Source organism: Alnus glutinosa, chromosome 5, assembly GCF_958979055.1.
Source record: "Alnus glutinosa chromosome 5, dhAlnGlut1.1, whole genome shotgun sequence".
In the NCBI taxonomy this organism is placed as follows: domain Eukaryota; kingdom Viridiplantae; phylum Streptophyta; class Magnoliopsida; order Fagales; family Betulaceae; genus Alnus; species Alnus glutinosa.
Window position 1 is genome coordinate 2,522,075 of NC_084890.1, and position 21,518 is coordinate 2,543,592.

Here is a 21,518-nt window from a genome sequence, read left to right on the forward strand (position 1 = left end):
AACGTCCGAGATATTTTGTAGAAATTAAAATACAAAATTTAGGTAAATAATTGATAGAAGTTAATGTAATGTTAGTATAATGCAAAGAAAACATAAAATAGAAAATAAAGAAATAGAAAAGGAAAATAAATAAATGGAAATAAAATATAATAAATATATATATATATATATATATATATATATATATATATATATATATATATATATATATATATATATACAAATGAAGGGCCGTACGACCCTTCATTTGGATTTAGGTGGGGCGCACCTGCGCCCCACGTGAATAAGAGGAGGGCCATTCGGCCCTCCTCGAAAGAAAAAAAAAATATATATATTAAAAAAAAAAAAAGGGAGAAAGTGAGGCGCCAGGTGCCTCACTTAAAAGAAAAGAAAAGAAATGAGAAGGGCACTCCAGGGAGAAAAGAAAGAAAAGGGGGAAAAGGGGGAGAGTCCAAGATTTTATCAAATCAGTGAAGATCTAGACCTCAAATCTCAAGTCTAATTTCGGAAACGTGATCTACACGTGTGGATCTACGTTTTGACCGATTATTTTGAGGTAATTTCGTAATCCCTAATCTTTGTCTAAGTTAGGTCAATTTTGAGTGCTAGACTAAATTGTTAAAATTAGTTTGAGGATTTTGTGTATAGTGAATTCCTATACACTATTTAAGCCATGGGTTGTTGGATTAAAGGATTTAAAACTCTAATTTTGTTAATTGTTGAGGTGTAGGCATAAACCCTAAATTTGATGAGTTGAGTTAAATTTGAGACTTTTAAGTGTTTAAACCTTAGATTATTAATTAGTCGATTAATTGCATTTAGGGTGTTAACTAATCCTAAGTTATCTATGGGTTTCAAAAAGAAAAAGAAAAAGAAAAGAAAAATAGGTATTTGTGGGGCTGGGTCCTAAAGTTAGTAATTTGTATAAATTGGATATTTTAATTGTAAACCTAAGAATATTTCTATGTACATGTTTAGTTAGTTAATGGATAATAAAGTAAACCCTATAATTTTATGGGTTAGTAATTGTAGATAATAAAAGGTTGAATGGAACCTTAAAACTTTATGGGCTCAACTTTTAAACATGTACAAAGAGAAGCACGAGTTTAGGAGTATGAGTGCTAATGTAAGGTGCAATCTAATGCAGCTATACATTGCGCAGCCTTGCGTGAGGATAATCCCGCAAAGCCACGGACTTTGCAAGAAGGTGAGTATTCTACTCACTAAGGAATCCTAGGAACTTAGATTTACGTATTGTTGCATTTTGTTGCATTTATGATTATAGAATTTGTTGGTGAAGATATATGTAATTGAATTGTGAGTTATTGGATTGGGAATTAAAATGGTAAGTTGATATTGATAATGATTGGTTATATTTATGATTATGAAATTTATTGAGAAAATTGTTTATGATTGAGTTGAGATATATTGGTTTGTAATTGTGTGGATAAACGGATATTGAGGAATCTTGGTTGTTTATGATTATGGAACTTATTGAGAAAATTGTTTATGATTGATATGGGATATATTGGTTTGTAATGGTATGGATAAATGGATGTTGATGAATCTTGGTTGTTTATGATTATGGAAATTATTGATAAAATTATTCATGATTGAGTTGAAATATATTGAATTGTAATTGTACGGATAAATGGATGTTGATGAATCTTAGTTGTATATGGTTATGGAATTTAGATGAAGATATGTGTTGATGATTGAGTTGTAAAGTGTTGAATTAAGAATTATGTTAAGGTGGTTGAGATTAATATGCGGGAATTATTAGGGATTGAATGACATGATGTTGAATATATATATATAGGGTGGAATTGTGGATGCGTGTAGATGGAAAAATTGTTTGGACATACATGTGTAACAATAGGGGTATGATAAGGTAATTTGGATTTATGAGAACTCGGTAGTTGATAGATGGTAAGTCCAGTGTTGTAGTATCTGTCATAGTGGTAGGCCATAGTGTAGTAGATCTTGGCTGAGATGAGTGGTAGGCCAGAGGGTAGCAGCTCTTGGCTGAGATGTGTGGTAAGCCTAGCATTGAAGTGCTAGCATTAGTGAGATATGTGGTAAGCCTAGTATTGAAGTGCTAGTTCACGTGAGATGTATGCCCTGCGGGTCGTAGCTTTATGGGCGATGTTGACAATAAGCCTAGCATTGAAGTGTTAGCACTTTGTGAGACATGTGGTAAGCCTAGCATTGAAGTGCTAGCACATGTGAGATGTGTACCCTGCGGGTCGTAGCTTTACGGGCGATGTTGACAATAAGCCTAGCATTGAAGTGCTAGCACTTGTGAGATGTGTGGTAAACCTAGCATTGAAGTGCTAGTACACGTGAGATGTGTGCCCTGTGGGTCGTAACTTCACGGGCGGTGTTAACGGTAAGCCTAGCATTAAAGTGCTAATAATTGTTAGATGTGAGAAATATTTTTATGGTATGCGTGGTATATTGTTTGTAGAAACCGTGATAATATATAAGTGTGTGAAGAATAACGTAACTTGTACTAGATAATGTGTTGTTATGTGAACTTAATGATTTGTGAATGACGCTGTTGAGCCTTGTATGTAATTATGTTTGTGTATAGTGTATACTTAGTGAGTTTTATACAACTGAGGCCTCGACACTTCTTACTGAGGTGGTGAACTCACACTTTCACCTATACGGATGTGGCTACTACCACAACCGTATAGGTGAAGCTTCTTTGGATGCAGGTATTGATGATGCGGAGGAGGACTCCGTTGCACACTATGTGGAGTACTACGACTAAGCACGTCGCTTGAGTCGTAGGAGTGTCGGACTTGGATAGTCCCTTTTGTGTATTTTTTATATGGCTAGTGTGACTTATAACACATAGATGTAACCATTCTTTTGTATGCATAATTTTATGCTTAAGTCCCCTTTGCGTATTTTGTATATGACTAGTGTGACTTGTGACACGTAGAGGTAGCCATTCTTTTGTATGCATAATTTTATGCTTAAGTCCCCTTTGCGTATTTTGTATATGGCTAGTGTGACTTGTGACACGTAGAGGTAGCCATTCTTTTGTATGCATAACTTATGCTTAAGCCTTAAGCAGATAGACATTAACAGGCTCTTTTGTGTAATGAACAACTTATGATTATAATGTTGACTTCCGCAGTTAGATTTCGTATTCCACTGCATATATTATGTAACTCTGATATATCAAGTACATGTTAAGGAATGTGAATTATGAGTTGGCTGGGTGACACGTAGTCATGCCACTGTGATGATTCATTGTATGTTTTAAAAAAAAAAATGGGTCGTCACAATTTTCCATGCATTATGTTGGTTTTTGTGCGTGAGAAGGCTAGGAAGTATGCAATAGTTAAAGAGCTTGATGAGCCTGTGAGTCTAAAGGATGGAACTGTTGTCCTCCAATTTGAGACGCGCTCCAGGAAGGGCTTGAATGTGGTGGTGCATATCTCAAATATCTTCGACCACAGGAGGCTAGATGGAAACCAAATGAATTTGACAATGAGTCGCCTTATACCATAATGTTTGGACCTGACAAATGTGGGGCCACAAACAGGGTTCACTTCATTTCATACCTCTGAATTGCATCTACTCAAGATCAAGAGTATCATTTTGCTCTATTTTAATTATGAAAACGACGAACTTGACACCCATCAAACGAAATCATGTTCGTTTGTGAAAAACTTGGTAGTACATTAAGCATATACTCTTCCATTTGCTTGGCGTACAGATATTATATAATTACCTGAAGGAAGCCCCAGCCTTTGCATTGAAGATCCAGCTTCTTGAGCTCTTCTTTGTCCCCTTTTGCATTGCATCTCTCGTCATGATTCCTTACATATCGATGATTCGACAAAAGCTCAAATTGATTTTACGCCACTACTCCTCATACCCAGTCAAGCCAAACATAGCACAGTTATTGCCCAATAGCCTTGTTGTAGCCACGCTTGGTCTGGTGGAGAACACCTTGTTGTGGACAGTGAAGCAATCTTTGATGAGAGATTCTTCCATAGATTCAGGCTTTCATAAGTCTCAAGATTTTGCTTGGAAGTTTGTGGCATATTTGCTGAAACGGTAGACTAAATTCCAATACACATAACCCACCAAAATCCAAATCACAGTCGCACGATCCATTCTTCAAGCAATCTTGGCTTCAATGGACTTGGGCTTCTTGGGCTCCGGAGGAGGCAACTTCTAGACAGTCACAGTCAGCACGTCGTCCTGGCAAACCGCAGAGATGGCATCGGTGTTGGCATTCTTAGGCAGCCCAAACTTCCTATAGAATACACAGAGTAGATGGAAGCCATAAAAGTATAAAATCCCACATGGCTCTGTTACACTCTGTTTTAGGAAGCTAAAACAGAGGAAATTCTTCTACTTTGACGTAAGCCTAGATTCCTGAATAAGATTCTTCTACTTTGACGTTGAGATAGTTCGCAACTCGTAGCATGCATGCAGCACAAGAAATCGTATCCTCTGATCAAGAACACTGATAACAGCTCCGACAAGTTCATTGAGCCTTTTTATCCCATGGCCACGCTTGTCTACTTCTACGTTCATTGAGCCTTTTTATCTCAAATTCGTGATGATAACCTCGCCGCATAAATAATTGAAGATATGAGCGATAGCTTGTGGGAGCATCCAGAGGTATGAAATTTGTCAGTCTGTTATTACTCCTTGGAATAATATCGAATGTCAAAAACCCAGTAGTGATAACATATCAGATGCAGGGATCCAGAAATGTCATGCTCTTTTGATTCAGGAACTTTGTTAGTTGTGACTCGTGAATATTTGTTGTAATCACAATATTTTATAATGATTTCAGTTATTGTTGTATGTAAGTTAAAATGGTCTGTGTAAGCTCAAGTCCTGCTTACCAGAGCTTCTCTCCGGTTGGGTTGATGACGACAATTACAATCTTCATGTGTGAGTGGAGAGTGGGTCCAGCTTGAGGAGTTGTGTTTACATGCATGAAAGTGAGGGGCAAAACGGACAAACGACATTAAAAAAGTCATGTGAAAGTCATGTGACTCGACTTCCGTCACGTTTTAACGCTGAAACCAAACGGAATGCCCTTCTGGGACTCATTTTGATAGTTAAAACCCCGGGTTCGAGAGGTTTGTTAATTCAGTACCCTTCTGTCAAAACGCGTTATAGTTCGATACCCTTTTGTGAAGTTGTCCCTTTTTTTAATAAATAGACACAATCTTGAAAATACTTCAGCTTTCATTACAATAGAAAAAACTTTGAAAGCTTTCATATTCTGTTTATTTTGTTTTATCAGAGATATTGAATACAAAACTGATACAGTATCAATACATGTAACCAAAGAAAAGACCACCAAAATGAGTTCAAGAACCAGTTTAGTTGTTTATTTCCAGCACAAGGTTCAGAGGCAAATTTCCCCACAAAGGAAACATAGAGAAATATTCTCTAGCTAAGAGAAGAGTCCGTTGTCGGAAGTCTTAGTGTTTGCCACACTCTAAGGTTTCTGAAAGCTTGTTCTGTTTTGGGTTACTATGAAGTTAGAGCTCATTTCAGTTGCAGTGTACTTGACTTTGAAGGACATTTCCTCTTCCCTGTAAAATCTTCTTGAAATTCCCTAATTATCTTTTGCACATATATAACAATAATATAGTAAGTACATAATTGATGAGAAGTTTGGCAATAATATAGGAAAGTGCAAGAAATGGTATTATCTACAAACCACGTTGCCAGATATATCAGAACATAACACATCACCATCACCAAGCAAAGATCATAAACATGTTCTATAAGTGAGAACTGGAAGCAAGTCTTGAGCGCCACCTTAAAGAAGAAAGAAGATTTGCAAATTCAAGTTAGGAGTTAAAAGCACATAAACCGGAGCAACATTCAGATTCTCAACAAAATAAAGTCAACAATCTCTTTGTCAATATGCAATCAATTTCTTCAAATACTGATACAACACCAGGATTCTATTAGAGAAACAGAATACAACCACATTAAGATTTTAGGTTCAATAGTACTAGAAGATTAATATTTCTTGCAGGCACATTTAACAGATCATTAAATAGAATAAAAATAAATTGATATTTATGGATCCAATTTTATCAACCTTATCAGGATTCATCAGCACTGTCAAAATTATATGAAGTGATGAATTAAAAGAGGATGGGGACTATCTCATAATTATTTGAAGTGATGAATTAAAGACGAAATGCTTAGGGACTGAAAACTAGACAAACCTTTTCTGGAAGAAGGCAGATACATCCCACTCTCTAGAGGAGATCTACCAAAAAGATCAGACTCCACTTGATTCATCATGTTAATTATATATCGATACTGGTCAATAGTATCTGGGGTCAAAGATGATGCAGATTTAGATGAGGAGGAAGATGGCTGAGAGTTTTTGTCTGGGCACTGCATAGGCTTGTAGATAGATGGCTGACATCCACCAGATTGATGAGAATCCTTACAACTTCCACCCGTTCTCTTTGTCTTATCATTCTTCTTCCTGGAGGAACAATCCAGCTTCTGGCATCCAGTTCCATAGCAATAAAGACATTCATCTCTTCCAGTCTTGCTCTTATCGCTGTCTTCTAATGATAGAGATGACAATTGAGGATAAATTAGTCCATGCTCCACAACTAACAACTCTCGCACAGCTTCAGAAACACTGGGAAGAGTGGAACGTTGAAGCATATGCTTTCTAGTAGGCTCAAATTTATCTGGTAAAGCTATGAGAAGCTGCAGTAACCGAGACTCCTCGCGGTACTTCTTGTAGCTCTCTAAGTCACTCAATTCCTTTGGCTCCATCTCGGCTAACTGCTGCCAATAACATTGCATTAGACAATATAGTCCCGTTATGGGGAAACCACTTTGTTTCACAGCCTGAATCTCCATCTCCAGCCGATACTTTTAAGCAAAATTAGACTCATCATCATGGGCATATAATCTGGCCAAGTAGTCCCATGCACTCCTGGCAGAATTATACTTCGCCAAACGTTTCCGGAGGGAATGATCAACATACATTTCGATAATTGACAGAGCTGTTGCATTCATAGACTCCCATTGCTTTAGCAAATTGGCATAATTCTTATCTTTCAGGTGAGGACGAGTCACTGACCCACTAACATGGTCCCATAATTCTCCTTCCATCTCGAAATTGCGAATCATATATGACCATAATAGATAATTGGTTCCATCCGATTTCAGGCAACCAGCATCGTCCGAGTCAAAATCCATAATCAAGAATGAATATCTCAATCGAAGAGCAAATATAGCTCAAATCTAACACCTACAAGAAACAAGAATTTGACTGATGCTTAGGCCTGAGGAGTAAGAGGATTGAGAGGACCATAACTGTTGTTATTTTTTTTCTTTTTCATTTTTCATAGACGACAAACAGTCTTCATCCACAATTTTTTTTTTTTTTTTTTTTAGAAAAAAACGTAAATTAATAAACTATATGCTTCAAAACCATAAATAACATCCAATAACTCATATTAATATGTCATGCAACTGATAATTCAGCATGCTTCCATTATTCCATATCCAAATTCTCATTTCTCTGAAGAAAGACAAACAATCCAATTCGGCACAGAAAGAGAGCCAGGCCTTTCTAAAAGATAAAATCTACGTTCAGACAACTAAATCAGTAAGAAAAAGTCTAACACAAAACCAAACAACACTTTAGTACCAAGATATGTGAAAATTTGATCTAATCTCAGAAGGTAATCCTATAATATTATCAGTTGTGTACTAAACTGATATAGAACCTACACCATGTTAAAATGGTTCTAACAAACAAGAACTTTAACACGTTCGTAGGAGTTAGGGCTGAGGAGTAACAGGATTGAGAATTTGAGAGGACTATCACTGGGTCTGGAGCAGCTGCTACTGATAGCCTCTTTCTTTTAACATTGACAAGAAACACACTGCATGCAACTCCAACTTTACTCTCAGGAAAGAAAAGTCAAAGAGCTTGTTTGGCAAAGGCATATACAAAATAGAGTAGTAGACGGTTAGTAAAAAATGATGATGTGATATAAAATAAAAAGAATTTGTATCAAAAAAGTAAAAAAAATTTGTATTGTAGTGAATTTTTTTATTTGAATATTAATAAAAAAAATTATTGATATAATATAAAAAGTAAAAAAAGAGAGAATGTTTTTATGTTGATTGATGGTAGAAAATATAAAAAAGTAAAAAAATATATATATATATATGTGAACAGTAACAGCATTATGCTGTTCGATAACTTAAAAAAAAAAGCCCAGGTCGAGGTGGTCCTTAGCGAACCAACTCATTGACTTAAAAATGATTTTTAAGCGTTAGTACCAGCTTAATGCATTCTCTATCTAAAATTTAGACCATAAAACTTGTTTGGGAAATTCTTAACCCTAGGATAGGTGAGTCGGATTGGGCCCTCGGGCTATATGACTTCGGAATACGCGCTCAGAATATATAGAAGATCTCGGATTAGGCACAGGTCGGGTATGACCAAAATCCTTTGCATTTATTAAGATTTTCAGCATTTATGAGCATTTATGAACTTGGTTAAATCAAGTTAAAAGACTGACTAGGCATCAGTATTGAACACCGCGCCTAGTCACTGTCACTATACCAGATTACTTCACCTCATGATGAGTGGTTGGAAATTGTAGAGAAAGGGGATCACACACATGCAAGGCAATTTAGAGAGCCTATAAATAGAAGGCTTAGCAGGTATTTCCGCCGCAGGGGGAGAGGGGGCGGGGAAATTAATTTAGAAGGGAGAATTTTTGAAAAAGGCAAACTCTTTTTAGCAAAAATTAACTTAGGCATCGGAGGGGACCCCATAAGGGTCCCTTAGGTTTGCTCATTTTGCAAAATTCTTGAAGAAAGCTTAAGGAACCTGTAGAGAAGATCCAACCAAGAGCAGACACATCACCAAGTCGGAAACTGTAACAACAAAACTCAATTTATTTTTTTTTTCATTTTTCACTTTTCAAAACGATTATATATCAATTTATCTATTTTTTTTTTATTCTATTAACATAATACTTTTAATATTAAATAGATCTTTCATTCTCTCTCACATTCAGCCTTCTCTCTAGCAAACAATGCAGATCTTTTATCTGCTGTTGTGCTCGCACAGAAGAAAAGAGGACGGTAGAAATTTAGATCAGTATTATAACTCAATGTTAATAGGATAGATCTTAGAAATGAATGACAAATAGATAAGCCAATGCTTGAGCACTCATTGATCAATGCCCTTGTATAAACGCGGCATCCTGTAATTAATGTGATAGAGTTAAGGCCTATCAGTCTATTATTATTTTTTTAAGTTTTACATTTGTAACATATGGAGGAGGAGAAACAATCAAACAAACGATATTCTTCAGCTTTTTGAGTGACAATAACAATTTCAAAGTGTTCTTTTCAAGAATACGCCGTTCTTCCGTGCGGTTATCTTTCAAGAAGTTTGTTTCCAAAAAGAAAAAACAGCAACAGCAACAGCAACAGCAGCAGATCATAAGCGAGACTATTACAAACTAATATTACATTTCAAAAAATTGTTCTATATTATCTACCTCACCATGGAGCCATAAAAGGAATGAACAACAAACTATTGAAAGCTACGACTACCAAAACGTGTAACCCCTTGTTGATTGCACTTATTCTGTAGCTGCATAAAGATAAAGATTGTATTATATGGAGTACATGAGAGAACAAGAGAAAATGTACAAACATGTGGAGCCCATTTTGCTTGCAATAATATTGAAGGAAAGCGACCACATGACATGCCCAAGGCAAAATCTTAACCAGGACAACATTTCTAGAATCTTTTGCAGTGCCGGAACATGTGTATATATTAATATATATATATATATATATATATATATATATATATATATATATATATGGGGTTCACAGACGAACCAATGTCCAAAGGAAGATCATTGTTCAGAATCCTTCACACTTCCGATTAGGAAATGCAATTAACAAGCCCTTTTTCCAACATTCCAGTCACAGAAGAGACAATGTGCCTCTGCCAGGTGAGGTGCCACAACACCATTCAGTCTCTGAAGCCATCTGATGCCCTGTGACCACTGATAATATCGGAATGCCCAGGTTCAGAAACACAACTTGGCAATTTGACCTTTGTTCCCCTAAGAGATGGTCCCAATGTATGGGAAATTGGCTTTCCTGATCGTACAGCTATTGGTTACTTCGTTCCTGATGTGAATCCGATGTATGTCAACAAGTTATTTCTTAATAGCCCTGAGAAGTAAGCAACTTTGGCCTCTCTTTTGTAATGCTCTAAATTACTGGTGAAACACGTAAGAGTAGTAGTAATACTACATACTACACCATCATTCCATTAGGCTGATGTGGCAATGCTCATCAGTCATTGAGTTTTTTGTTTTTTTAATAATGACTAATAGACACTGTCACATTAGTCTAGTAGAATGAGAGTGTAACATGTAGTATTACTCAACACATAATATATATATTCCTTAAGCTGAGTGTATCAACATACAGGTTCAGGCAATATGGCTTGTGGGACAGATACACTGACATACACCCTGAACTAGATCAAGTTTTTACTATAGGCATCAGTGATCCAAAGAAAGTCTGGTTTTTTGCCCATGTAGACAGGTGTTTCCTTCTCTTCCTTCTCTCCTTTACATAAGAACCTAATATAAATGTACTTTCACCTGTATTTCAATTACAGTAATTTAACTAATTTGAGAAGGAGAGGCATTATGTTAGTTGGCCAAAATGTTTTTTTCTTTTGAAATTCTGCACTTCAAAATGAACCTTTTGCCTTGACAAGGGGAGTGAATTTTTTCAGAAAAGGAGCAGATGGTAAGTATCTTCAAACAACATGGAAAATACAGTTTAACCTTGATTCACTAACCAGTGGAATTTACAAGCTGCGACTGGCCATTGCATCAGCAACCCGTTCTGATTTTAAGGTAAAGATTGCAGAAATTGTGAGAAAATCACATCCCTCAGTTTGATCAATTTCTCTTAAGATTTTGCCTTTGATACTGTCTTGCAGGTCCATGTCAATTATATGGAAATAGAACATCTGGTGTTCCAAGTTATGAACCTAGGGACAGATAACACGGTTTGTAGACATGGGATTCATGGACTGTACCGGCTGTTTAGCATCGACGTTCCCTCATCATTTCTGGTCAAGGGAGATAACTCCATATTTCTCACACAGGACAGGGGTGGAGATGCACTCTGAGCAATCCTCTACGACTATCTTAGACTAGAAGCTCCTGCATCTCCAGAGAGATCTAAGCGGTTGAATGAATAAAAGCAGGGGATAAAGCCTAATTCAAACAGGATTAATATTGGCTTAAGTGTTCCTCCTACCATGGCAAAGGAACATAGAACTTCAACAAAGAATACTGTCTTTCGGTCCTTGCCTACCACAAAACTTGTTGACTTACTGTTAAAGTGAGACTTATTGATAATAAAAAGCTTATGTTGCGATTATTTTAACAAGCATACAATCAATATTACTAGAAAAGAGAGCTTCTTAGAGAACAAACAATTAAGTTCTGGAAAATCTGTGACTTGAGGCTAGGGATGACAAGACAAAATAGTCAATTTAACAGTCCAATAATAGCAATAATATTTGGAAGTACATCATTCTTTGCAAAAAGTTGCATACAGAAAGCAAAACAAGATGCCCCTCATTTACATCATTTCTTTTTTAAATCTATACAAAACTGCATGTAAGAGCATGCACAGAAGCATCGACAAAAAGAAATCACTAGTTAACAAAGCTTTACCATAAACACATTACTGTTTCGAGATGGTTAAAAGCAAGCCATAGTGATCACTCGGCAGAACAGGAAGCTCCAGCTTCTTGATCTCTTTCCTCACTTTCTTATCCTTGCTATATGATAGACCTGGTATCGCATCCATCCCAATCATGTCAATACCACTTATCTTGAAATCACGAAGATTACAAATAAATCGATCAAGCCGCTTCTGCAATGTACGGTTACCAGCCAACATCTGGTTGGACTTGGTATCATATGTCCATCCATTTTCCCCTGGCCTTAACTCTTGCCACGCATCAACCCATCCATCAGGAAAAGGAAACTGACCATCTAACTTGTCATCCCAGTTCATGTCACCACCAAAAACCACGTTTGGATTCTTGTTGAGAAGGTTGACTGCCTCCTTTGCCTGCTCTACACGTTCCTTGCTATACATCTGATCCCATTTTGGAGGGGCTGGGCAGGGGCTCTCAAGATGGCTAGTAGCGACAACCAAAGTTTTGTCCCCCTGAACTTCAACCTCAGCAACACATAGTTCTCTTCCCATTATAGAATTACAAAAGGCTTTACAGCTGAAGGATTTCACAGGCAATTTGCTTAACTGCATATCAATTTAAGGGCATGTCACATATTAGAAGCTCATAATCCTCAATTAAATAACTTATAAAAATAAAAAATAAAAAATCAACAATTAAACAAACCACGCAAGTTGCAAAATCAACAGTGCCTTATTTCACACGATTAACAAAATAAATTGATTGATCATACGAAGCCAAATCACATATAAGTGTAAAGCATGCCACCAGGACTCCTGGAAAAGAGGTTGACAATGTCATTGGCTTTGGCAGCAAGCATATCAAGAAAGACATACTTATCCATGGTGAGTATTGCAAATACAATTGAACATTGGGCCTGGAAACATTAGATGAGCAAGGATGATGGGCTCACCACAATATGTTAAAGATAATAGCTTAAGTGAATGAGTAATATATAACCTTAAACAAAATCCTACTACATCCTATTTTTCTATTACCATTTTCCAGCATAACCAAATTAATAGGTAATGCGCATCATCTGATTCAGTCAATCTCCCTAAGCAACTACATAAGAAACAACAACATATGTGTCCATGTCTAAACAAAGTCAGACACAGAAACTTAAATAAAAAATGATCTACAATACCCAAAATCGTGAATGAATACGTATTCTCTTACATCTATAACATGGTTGACATACACATAAACATCTCTGTCAAACATAATCTGCCATATGTACTCAATTTTTTAGGACTAGGCTGGAAAAGGAGCATCTTGAATTCATCCAGCATGCTAATACTATGATAAATCAACATACAGTATGAACTTTACTCTAGGAGGTGATGCAAACCTTACCAGCATGCAAAAGTAAGCACTTGAATTAGCAATCTCATTTGAAACTGAGCAACGATATGTCTTCCACCAGCTGGATTGCCGAAAAACATGATATATACTAGGAGTAACCTCCTGCAGATCAAAGTGACCATAACTAAGATTTATACATATATAAAGCAAATCTAGAGAGAGAGAGAGAGAGAGAGAGAGAGAGAGAACCTGAAAACAGATGAGGTCTGGGGAATGTTGTTCAATAAGGTCACCAAGGGCTTTCATCCTCTTATGCATTTCCAGGTCTTCTCGAAACCAAACGTTATAGCTCAAAATCTTCAACGAACTAGATACTGTGCCTGAACCAGTGTCCTCTGCCACGTGTTTAATTGAAGTCCATCACATTTGGTCTAAAGTTCACCAATTATATAAGTCATAGAAAACTAATATCAAAAAGTAACGTTTGCAGACGCAAGATAGCCCATCTACACTAATAACAAGGGAAAGATAATGAACTAATAACAAAATATGCACATTTATATTATACCACTAAAGCATAAAACACAGCAAAACCATTCTAACTCACAAGCCAAAACACAAAATCCGAACTTTACCCTAAGAATAACCAAACATTGTAGACGCAAGATAACCCCTTTACACTAATAACAAACGAAAGCATAAAACAAAGCAAACCCATCAAAACCCACAAGCCAAAACCCCGCAAAATCCAAACTTTCAAACACCCAGAATTAAGAAAACTCACCCAAGACAGCCACCGCCTTATTCGATGCCTTAATCCCTCTAAACCCACCCAATTCAATGCAATCTTCGTCACCCACAACTGGGTCCCGCACCTTCCTCTTGCAACGCTGCAGTGGCAAGAAAACGGACCCCACCACCCCAGACTCATCATCATCAAGATCAATATCGTTCAAATCATCGAAGCTCGATACCGAGGCCCGAGTGCCACAGACCTCGCAGTTAGAGCTCTTGTAATGGTTCAAGAAAGTGCAGGCCTTGCATGACCATTTTGGGGCTGAAGGAGAAGAAGGTGGAGATGAAGAAGAAGAAGCAAAGCAGATTTGGCATGTGGGTTTTTGAGAAGGTGGGTTGATGAAGGTGCATCTTTTGCAGGCCCAAGAAGACATTGGAATCGAAAGGAGACAAGAAGGTTTTCTGGGGTTTACTGTGAGAGAGCGAGTGTGGAAAGGGAATGAAAAATCTGCGAGTTTTATCATTGAGAATGCCATTCGAATTGCTTGCCGCTTTTGCTGTGGGCCACGCTCGGCTTCGTTGCAGTTTTTAACTTTCTACTCTGAATCTCTGATTAAAGGAGTCGTTTTTACACGACAAGTCGTTGAGGCTACTTTTTGGACCCATATTTGCCCGGAGTAATGCTATTCAACGACTTAGGGTGCGTTTGAGATTGCGATTTCGTAGACAATAAGTACAATTTTAAACCAAATTGCAGAACATAGATCGTTTGAGAATTGCGTTTTTAAAAATTGCGATTTGAAAACGCAGAAAATCTGTTTTTTCAAATCGCAGATAAGATGATGCTTTTTTGAAAACACATAATTTTAAAGGTAAATTCACGATTTTAAATGTTAAATTGGGATTTTGCCAAACGCTTAACTGCGTTTTTAAAAATCATTTTTTTCAAATCGAACTTTTTAAAATCGTAAACCCAAACGGACCCGTACTTTATATTCATTTATCATACTCAATTCACACCGGTTCCTATAGTGTTTTAAGTGATTTTCTTTTGATTTTTTAAGTGGCTAATATAAGAAGCCACTTAAAATACGTCACATTAGCCGATGTGATAAATGGATATAAAGAATAGCAATGTAGCATTACTCTTCGCCTTATGGTTTAATCTAGACAATAGGGTTATTTATTTTTATGAGTAATTCTACTCTTCACAATCATTTCACACTGGGTAATACGACATGTTTTGAGTATCTTTTTTTTTTTTTTTTTTTTTTGCGCCTTTGTTTTTCTAAGGGGTTGATATGGAAAGTTACGTAAAACATGCTACGTCAAGTAATGTGAAATATGTGTGATAAATAAGTATAAAAAATAATATTTCTCAATTTTTTTTAAAAAAAAAAACGCGTATGCGTGTGTGTGTGTATATATACACATGCACATAAGATGCAATTTTCCTTCTTTTTTTTCTTCTTCTTTTTCTTAAAAAAGACTTTCCATGAATTCAAGCATTTGGAATTATGTACATTGTCCAAAATATCAATTATTATCATTGTTATTTGGAATATTTAAGAAAAAAAACATTTGCATGGTTTATACCATTCAAGCAACCTTGTCGAGCTAAAACTAAAACATACATGAATTAAATGTAACATGGAGTCATAAACAACAAATAATTATCTGTCTTAATAGATCAAATTTATACCTTAAATATGAGCAAACTAATCCTTTACTTGAATAGACAATGCTCATAATGTAGCTTTTTGTTAAGCATATAACTCTTGCTATGATAATCAATCTTTGAAGATCAATGAAATCTATTCAACATATTTAAACAGAAAATAATGAAATGGTATGTCATAGAGTTTTATTCTTATTGCTTCTATTACTTGTTTTTCAACCAATCCACCTTCAAAATCTCTTCTTTCTCATGTCAATTGGGTAACACAAGGCTGGTCACCCAAGTTATGTAGGATGCAATTTTCCCCTTTGTTTCCTCTTGATCAAAGTTTACAATATTGAAACCATCATAGCTGAAGCTCAGAGTAATATCTGAAAGCAACAAGGCATTTCAATTCTGTCTAAAACATTCCACAATGAATAGCAACCAAAATACTTCAAAGAGAGACTGAACAAATAAAACCAAGACAGTAAGAAACCAAACAACATTAATTATAAATAATCTGCTATGTTATGCACAGTGCAGTTACATAACATAGCAGATTAGTAGTCGTTGGCAATAACAGTCATCATAAGCATCACAAATCACTTCACCAAACCTTTGAGGTTATACAGAAGCTGCATGCAGACAGGAGATCACAGGAATATTACAAAAGCTGCACACAACAATACAAATCCCAAACTTCTCTTGAACCAATTATCATGACAAACCAATGATTTACTGGCAATTAACCTTCAAGAGCAAGCCATAATGATCACTAGGCAACACAGGGAGCATCAACCTCTGGACCCTATTTCTTACCCTCTTTTCCTTGCAATATGATAGTCCTGGTATAGCCTCAGTTCCTATCATGTCGATTGCACTTATTTTGAAATCATGCAAATTGAAAACGAATCGATCTAACCGCTTTTGCAAAGGCCGGTTAGCAGACAACATCAGATTTGACCCGGTATCATATGTCCATCCATTTTCTCCGGGCCTTAACTCTGCCCAGGCATCAAGCCATCCATCAGATAAAGGAAACTGCTCATCCAAATCGTCATCCCAATTCATGTCACCACCAAAAACCACATTTGGATATTTCTCAAGAAGGTCAAGGGCCTCCTTTGCTTGAGCCACGCGTTCCTCACTGTACATCTGATCCCATTTTGGAGGGGCAGGGCAGGGGCTCTCAAGATGGCTTGTGGCTACAATCAACGGTTTTCCCCCTACTTCAATCTCTGCCATGCACAGTTCTCTCAGCATTTTAGAATTGCTGAACATTTTGCAGCTGAAGGATTTTACTGGAAGTTTGCTCAACTGCAAATGACAAACCAAGTTAGGCTCCCACTCTCTTGGAATATAGAAGAATAATACATCTTGAGAGCCGTAACCCAAAGAGAAGCAAGATATAATTATAGAAGAAAAATCACAAGAACAACCATGTAATTGTCTTGACCTCCTTAAAAGGTCAAATGGGAGTGAAATATGTGAAATTTAATCATTTGAGAAAAGTAAATTTTTCAAGAGTTTGGATATAGCAGTATTTGATCTTACAGCTTTGAGCTCAGATTTCTATCCATTAGACAGCAGTATCCTTCATAAAATAACCATCCATGGTTTTTATAAGATTGAAATTGCAACTAAGGTTCAACCTAGATTTGAAAAGGATGCATAATATCTAACCTGCATGCAGAAATATCGTCGTGTACCAGCCATTTCATCTGAAATTGAGCAATTATATGCCTTCCACCAACTTGATTGCCTAAAAATGTCATATATATAGGGTGTAACCTCCTGCCCAACACACATTATGAGCATAAATATGATAAACAGTTAAGTGGAGATGACCTATGTGATGAAACCCAAATGACACACCTGGAAACAAATGACATCTGGAGCATGTAATTGAATAATGTCACCCAGAGCCTCCATCCTCTTATCTATCATCAGATCTTGGAACCAGACGTTATAACTCAGAATTTTCAGTGTACTCAAAGCCATAACCAAACCAATGTTCCCTGCCACACATTTGGTTTTTAGAACTGCCTTATCATTAATAACAAAAGATTCCGATATGGCGATATGGCGATATTGATATTAAAATAAGTGAGATGGAATATCTGAGTTATATGTGACCAGTGAATACAAGAAAACAACATGCCCTAAAACAACTCATTATGATTGGAATCAACATCTTCCGTTCTTGCTGGGAACAGGGCAGGGAAACGCATGCTTTTGTAATCACTTAATATTTGGATAATATTGTTACAATGCATTTAAATTTATCTTTGATCAGTTTCCACTCCAATAAGTTGTCTGTGCTATTGGCATTTCAATTCTGATTTTTTTTTTTTTTTTTTTTTTAATAAAATAGACACAATCTTGAAAATACTTCAGCTTTCATTACAATACAAAAAACTTTGAAAGCTTTCATATTCTATTTATTTTGTTTTATCAGAGATATTGAATACAAAACTGATACAGTATCAATACATGTAACCAAAGAAAAAGACCACCAAAATGAGTTCAAGAACCAGTTCAGTTGTTTGTTTCCAGCACAGGGTTCAGAGGCAAATTTCCCCACAAAGGAAACATAGAGAAATATTCTCTAGCTAAGAGAAGAGTCCGTTGTCGGAAGTCTTAGTATTTGCCACACTCTAAGGTTTCTGAAAGCTTGTTCTGTTTTGGGTTACTATAAAGTTAGAGCTCATTTCAGTTACAGTGTACTTGACTTTGAAGGACATTTCCTCTTTCCCTGTAAAATCTTCTTGAAATTCCCTAATTATCTTTTACACATATAAAACAATAATACAGTAAGCAAATAATTGACGAGAAGTTTGGCGAAAAGGAAAGTGCAAGAAATGGTCTTATCTACAAACCACGTTGCCAGATATATCAGAACATAACACATCACCATCACCAAGCAAAGATCATAAACGTGTTCTATAAGTGAGAACTGGAAGGAAGTCTTGAGCGCCACCTTATAGAAGAAAGAAGATTTGCAAATTCAAGTTTGGAGTTAAAAGCACATAAACCGAAGCAACATTAAGATTCTCAACAAAATAAAGTCAACAATCTCTTTGTCAATATGCAATCAATTTCTTCAAATACTGATACAACACCAGGATTCTATTAGAGAAACAGAATACAACCACATTAAGATTTTAGGTTCAATAGTACTAGAAGATTAATATTTCTTGCAGGCACATTTAACAGATCATTAAATAGAATAAAAATAAATTGATATTTATGGATCCAATTTTATCAACCTTATCATGATTCATCAGCACTGTCAAAATTATATGAAGTGATGAATTAAAAGAGGATGGGGACTATCTCATAATTATATGAAGTGATGAATTAAAGACGAAATGCTTAGGGACTGAAAACTAGACAAACCTTTTCTGGAAGAAGGCAGATACATCCCACTCTCTAGAGGAAATCTACCAAAAAGATCAGACTCCACTTGATTCATAATGTTAATTATATGTCGATTCTGGTCAATAGTATCTGGGGTCAAAGATGATGCAGATTTAGATGAGGAGGAAGATGGCTGAGAGTTTTTGTCTGGGCACTGCATAGGCTGGTAGATAGATGGCTGACATCCACCAGATTGATGAGAATCCTCACAACTTCCACCCGTTCTCTTTGTCTTATCATGCTTCTTCCTGGAGGAACAATCCAGCTTCTGGCATCCAGTTCCATAGCAATAAAGACATTCATCTCTTCCGGTCTTGCTCTTATCGCTGTCTTCTAATGATAGAGATGACAATTGAGGATAATTAGTCCATGCTCCACAACTAACAACTCTTGCACAGCTTCAGGAACACTGGGAAGAGTGGAACGTTGAAGCATATGCTTTCTAGTAGGCTCAAATTTATCTGGTAAAGCTATGAGAAGCTGCAGTAACGGAGACTCCTCGCGGTACTTCTTGTAGCTCTCTAAGTCACTCAATTCCTTTGGCTCCATCTCAGCTAACTTCTGCCAATAACATTGCATTAGACAATATAGTCCCGTTATGGGGAAACCACTTTGTTTCACAGCCTGAATCTCCATCTCCAGCCGATACTTTTTAGCAAAATTAGACTCATCATCATGGGCATATAATCTGGCCAAGTAGTCCCATGCACTCCTGGCAGAATTATACTTTGCCAAACGTATCCGAAGGGAATGATCAACATACATTTCGATAATTGACAGAGCTGTTGCATTCATAGACTCCCATTGCTTTAGCAAATTGGCATAATTCTTATCTTTCGGGTGAGGACGAGTCACTGACCCACTAACATAGTCCCATAATTCTCCTTCCATCTTGAAATTGCGAATCATATATGACCATAATAGATAATTGGTTCCATCTGATTTCAGGCAACCAGCATCACCCGAGTCAAAATCCATAATCAAGAATGAATATCTCAATCGAAGAGCAAATATAGCTCAAATCTAACACCTACAAGATTATAAGCACGTAAGAATGTAACAGTTTCCACGCACCCAAAAGACAAATCAATTGCAGAAGTTGAATAGACATGAAGTACCAAAAGTCACTCTTAATGCATCATTTATAGTAACAATTAAGATGGAGGAAAGAAACAAGAATTTGACTGATGCTTAGGCCTGAGGAGTAAGAGGATTGAGAGGACCATAACTGTTGTTATTTTTTTTCTTTTTCATTTTTCATAGACGACAAACAGTCTTCATCCACAATTTTTTTTTTATTATTTTTAGAAAAAAAACGTAAATTAATAAACCATAAATAACATCCAATAACTCATATTAATATGTCATGCAACTGATAATTCAGCATGCTTCCATTATTCCATATCCAAATTCTCATTTCTCTGAAGAAAGACAAACAATCCAATTCGGCAAAGAAAGAGAGCCAGGCCTTTCTAAAAGATAAAATCTACGTTCAGACAACTAACTCAGTAAGAGAAAGTCTAACATAAAACCAAACAACATTTTAGTACCAAGATATGTGAAAATTTGATCTAATCTCAGAAGGTAATCCTATAATATTATCAGTTGTGTACTAAACTGATATAGAACCTACACCATGTTAAAATGGTTCTAACAAACAAGAACTTTAACACGTTCGTAGGAGTTAGGGCTGAGGAGTAACCGGATTGAGAGGACTATCACTGGGTCTGGAGCTGCTGCTGCTGATAGCCGCCAGGAACTGTGGTTTTTGTTTTCTTTCTTTTTTTCATTGACAAAAAACACACTACATGCAACTCCAACTTTACTCTCTGTAAAGAAAAGTCAAAAGGTGGTCCTTAGTGAACCAACTCATTGACTGAAAAATGATTTTTAAGCATTAGTGCCAGCTTAATGCATTCTCTATCTAAAATTTAGACTATAAAACTTGTTTGGAAAATTATTATCCCTGGACATGTGAGTCGGGTTGGGCCCTCGGGCTATATGACTTCGGAATACGCGCTCAAAATATATAGAAGATCTCGGATTAGGCACAAGTTTGGTATGACCAAGATCTTCCGTATTTATTAAGATTTTCAGCATTTATAAACTGGGTCAAATCAAGTTAAAAGACTGATTAGGCATCAGTATTGAACACCGCGCCTAGTCACTGTCACTATACCGGATTACTTCACCTCATGATGAGTGGTTGAAAATTATAGAGAAAGAGAATCACACACATGCAAGGCAATTTAGAGAGCCTATAAATAGAAGGCTTAGCAAGTATTTTCGCCGCCGAGAGAGGGGTGGGGGGGGGGGGGGGGAATCTTAGAAGGAAGAATTTTTGAAAAAATGAAAACTCTTTTTAGCAAAAATTAACTTAGGCATCGGAGGGGACCTCACAAGGATCCCTTAAGTTTGCTCATTTTGCAAAATTCTTGGAGAAAGCTTAAGGAACCTGTAAGGAAGATCCAACCAAGAGCAGACACATCACCAAGTCGAAGACTGTAACAACAAAACTCTATTTTATTTTATTTTTCATTTTTCAAAACGATTATATATCAATTTATCTATTTTTTTTTATTCTATTAA

The 21,518-nt window shown here is 36.4% G+C and overlaps 2 protein-coding genes across 4 annotated transcripts; both read right to left on the minus strand.

The window, feature by feature from the left end:
- Positions 1-11,591: 11,591 nt before the first annotated feature.
- LOC133868652 (uncharacterized) lies at positions 11,592-14,414 on the minus strand. Its single transcript, XM_062305589.1, has 4 exons — positions 13,899-14,414; positions 13,364-13,509; positions 13,166-13,276; positions 11,592-12,375 (listed from the first exon to the last, which is right to left on the minus strand). Exons 1-4 carry the CDS (start codon positions 14,383-14,385, stop codon positions 11,791-11,793), a joined length of 1,329 nt encoding a protein of 442 aa, XP_062161573.1. The 5' UTR covers positions 14,386-14,414; the 3' UTR covers positions 11,592-11,790.
- Positions 14,415-16,001: 1,587 nt separating this feature from the next.
- Positions 16,002-20,805, minus strand: LOC133869788 (uncharacterized). 3 transcript variants are annotated; one of them, XM_062306861.1, is made up of 5 exons: positions 20,632-20,805; positions 18,909-19,867; positions 17,385-17,527; positions 17,193-17,303; positions 16,002-16,826 (listed from the first exon to the last, which is right to left on the minus strand). In XM_062306861.1, exons 2-5 carry the CDS (start codon positions 19,087-19,089, stop codon positions 16,245-16,247), a joined length of 1,017 nt encoding a protein of 338 aa, XP_062162845.1. In that variant the 5' UTR covers positions 19,090-19,867; positions 20,632-20,805; the 3' UTR covers positions 16,002-16,244. The 3 variants fall into 3 exon arrangements, with proteins under 3 accessions (XP_062162845.1, XP_062162844.1, XP_062162846.1); XM_062306860.1 differs by having other exon boundaries at positions 18,909-19,959; XM_062306862.1 differs by lacking the exon at positions 20,632-20,805 and adding an exon at positions 18,389-18,489 and having other exon boundaries at positions 18,909-19,047.
- Positions 20,806-21,518: the final 713 nt, after the last annotated feature.

What these genes read in the sequence shown, in the direction of transcription:
- LOC133869788 (XM_062306861.1), bottom strand. Translation starts at nt 19,089, where the DNA reads ATGCAGTGCCCAGACAAAAACTCTCAGCCATCTTCCTCCTCATCTAAA. An exon ending in CAGATGTCATTTGTTTCCAG is followed by an intron (nt 17,304 to 17,384) that starts GTGTGTCATTTG and finishes TGTGTTGGGCAG; the next exon opens with GAGGTTACACCCTATATATA. An exon ending in GACGATATTTCTGCATGCAG is followed by an intron (nt 16,827 to 17,192) that starts GTTAGATATTAT and finishes TGTCATTTGCAG; the next exon opens with TTGAGCAAACTTCCAGTAAA.
- LOC133868652 (XM_062305589.1), bottom strand. Translation starts at nt 14,385, where the DNA reads ATGGCATTCTCAATGATAAAACTCGCAGATTTTTCATTCCCTTTCCAC. An exon ending in TAAGGCGGTGGCTGTCTTGG is followed by an intron (nt 13,510 to 13,898) that starts GTGAGTTTTCTT and finishes AACACGTGGCAG; the next exon opens with AGGACACTGGTTCAGGCACA. An exon ending in GTGCTTACTTTTGCATGCTG is followed by an intron (nt 12,376 to 13,165) that starts GTAAGGTTTGCA and finishes ATTGATATGCAG; the next exon opens with TTAAGCAAATTGCCTGTGAA.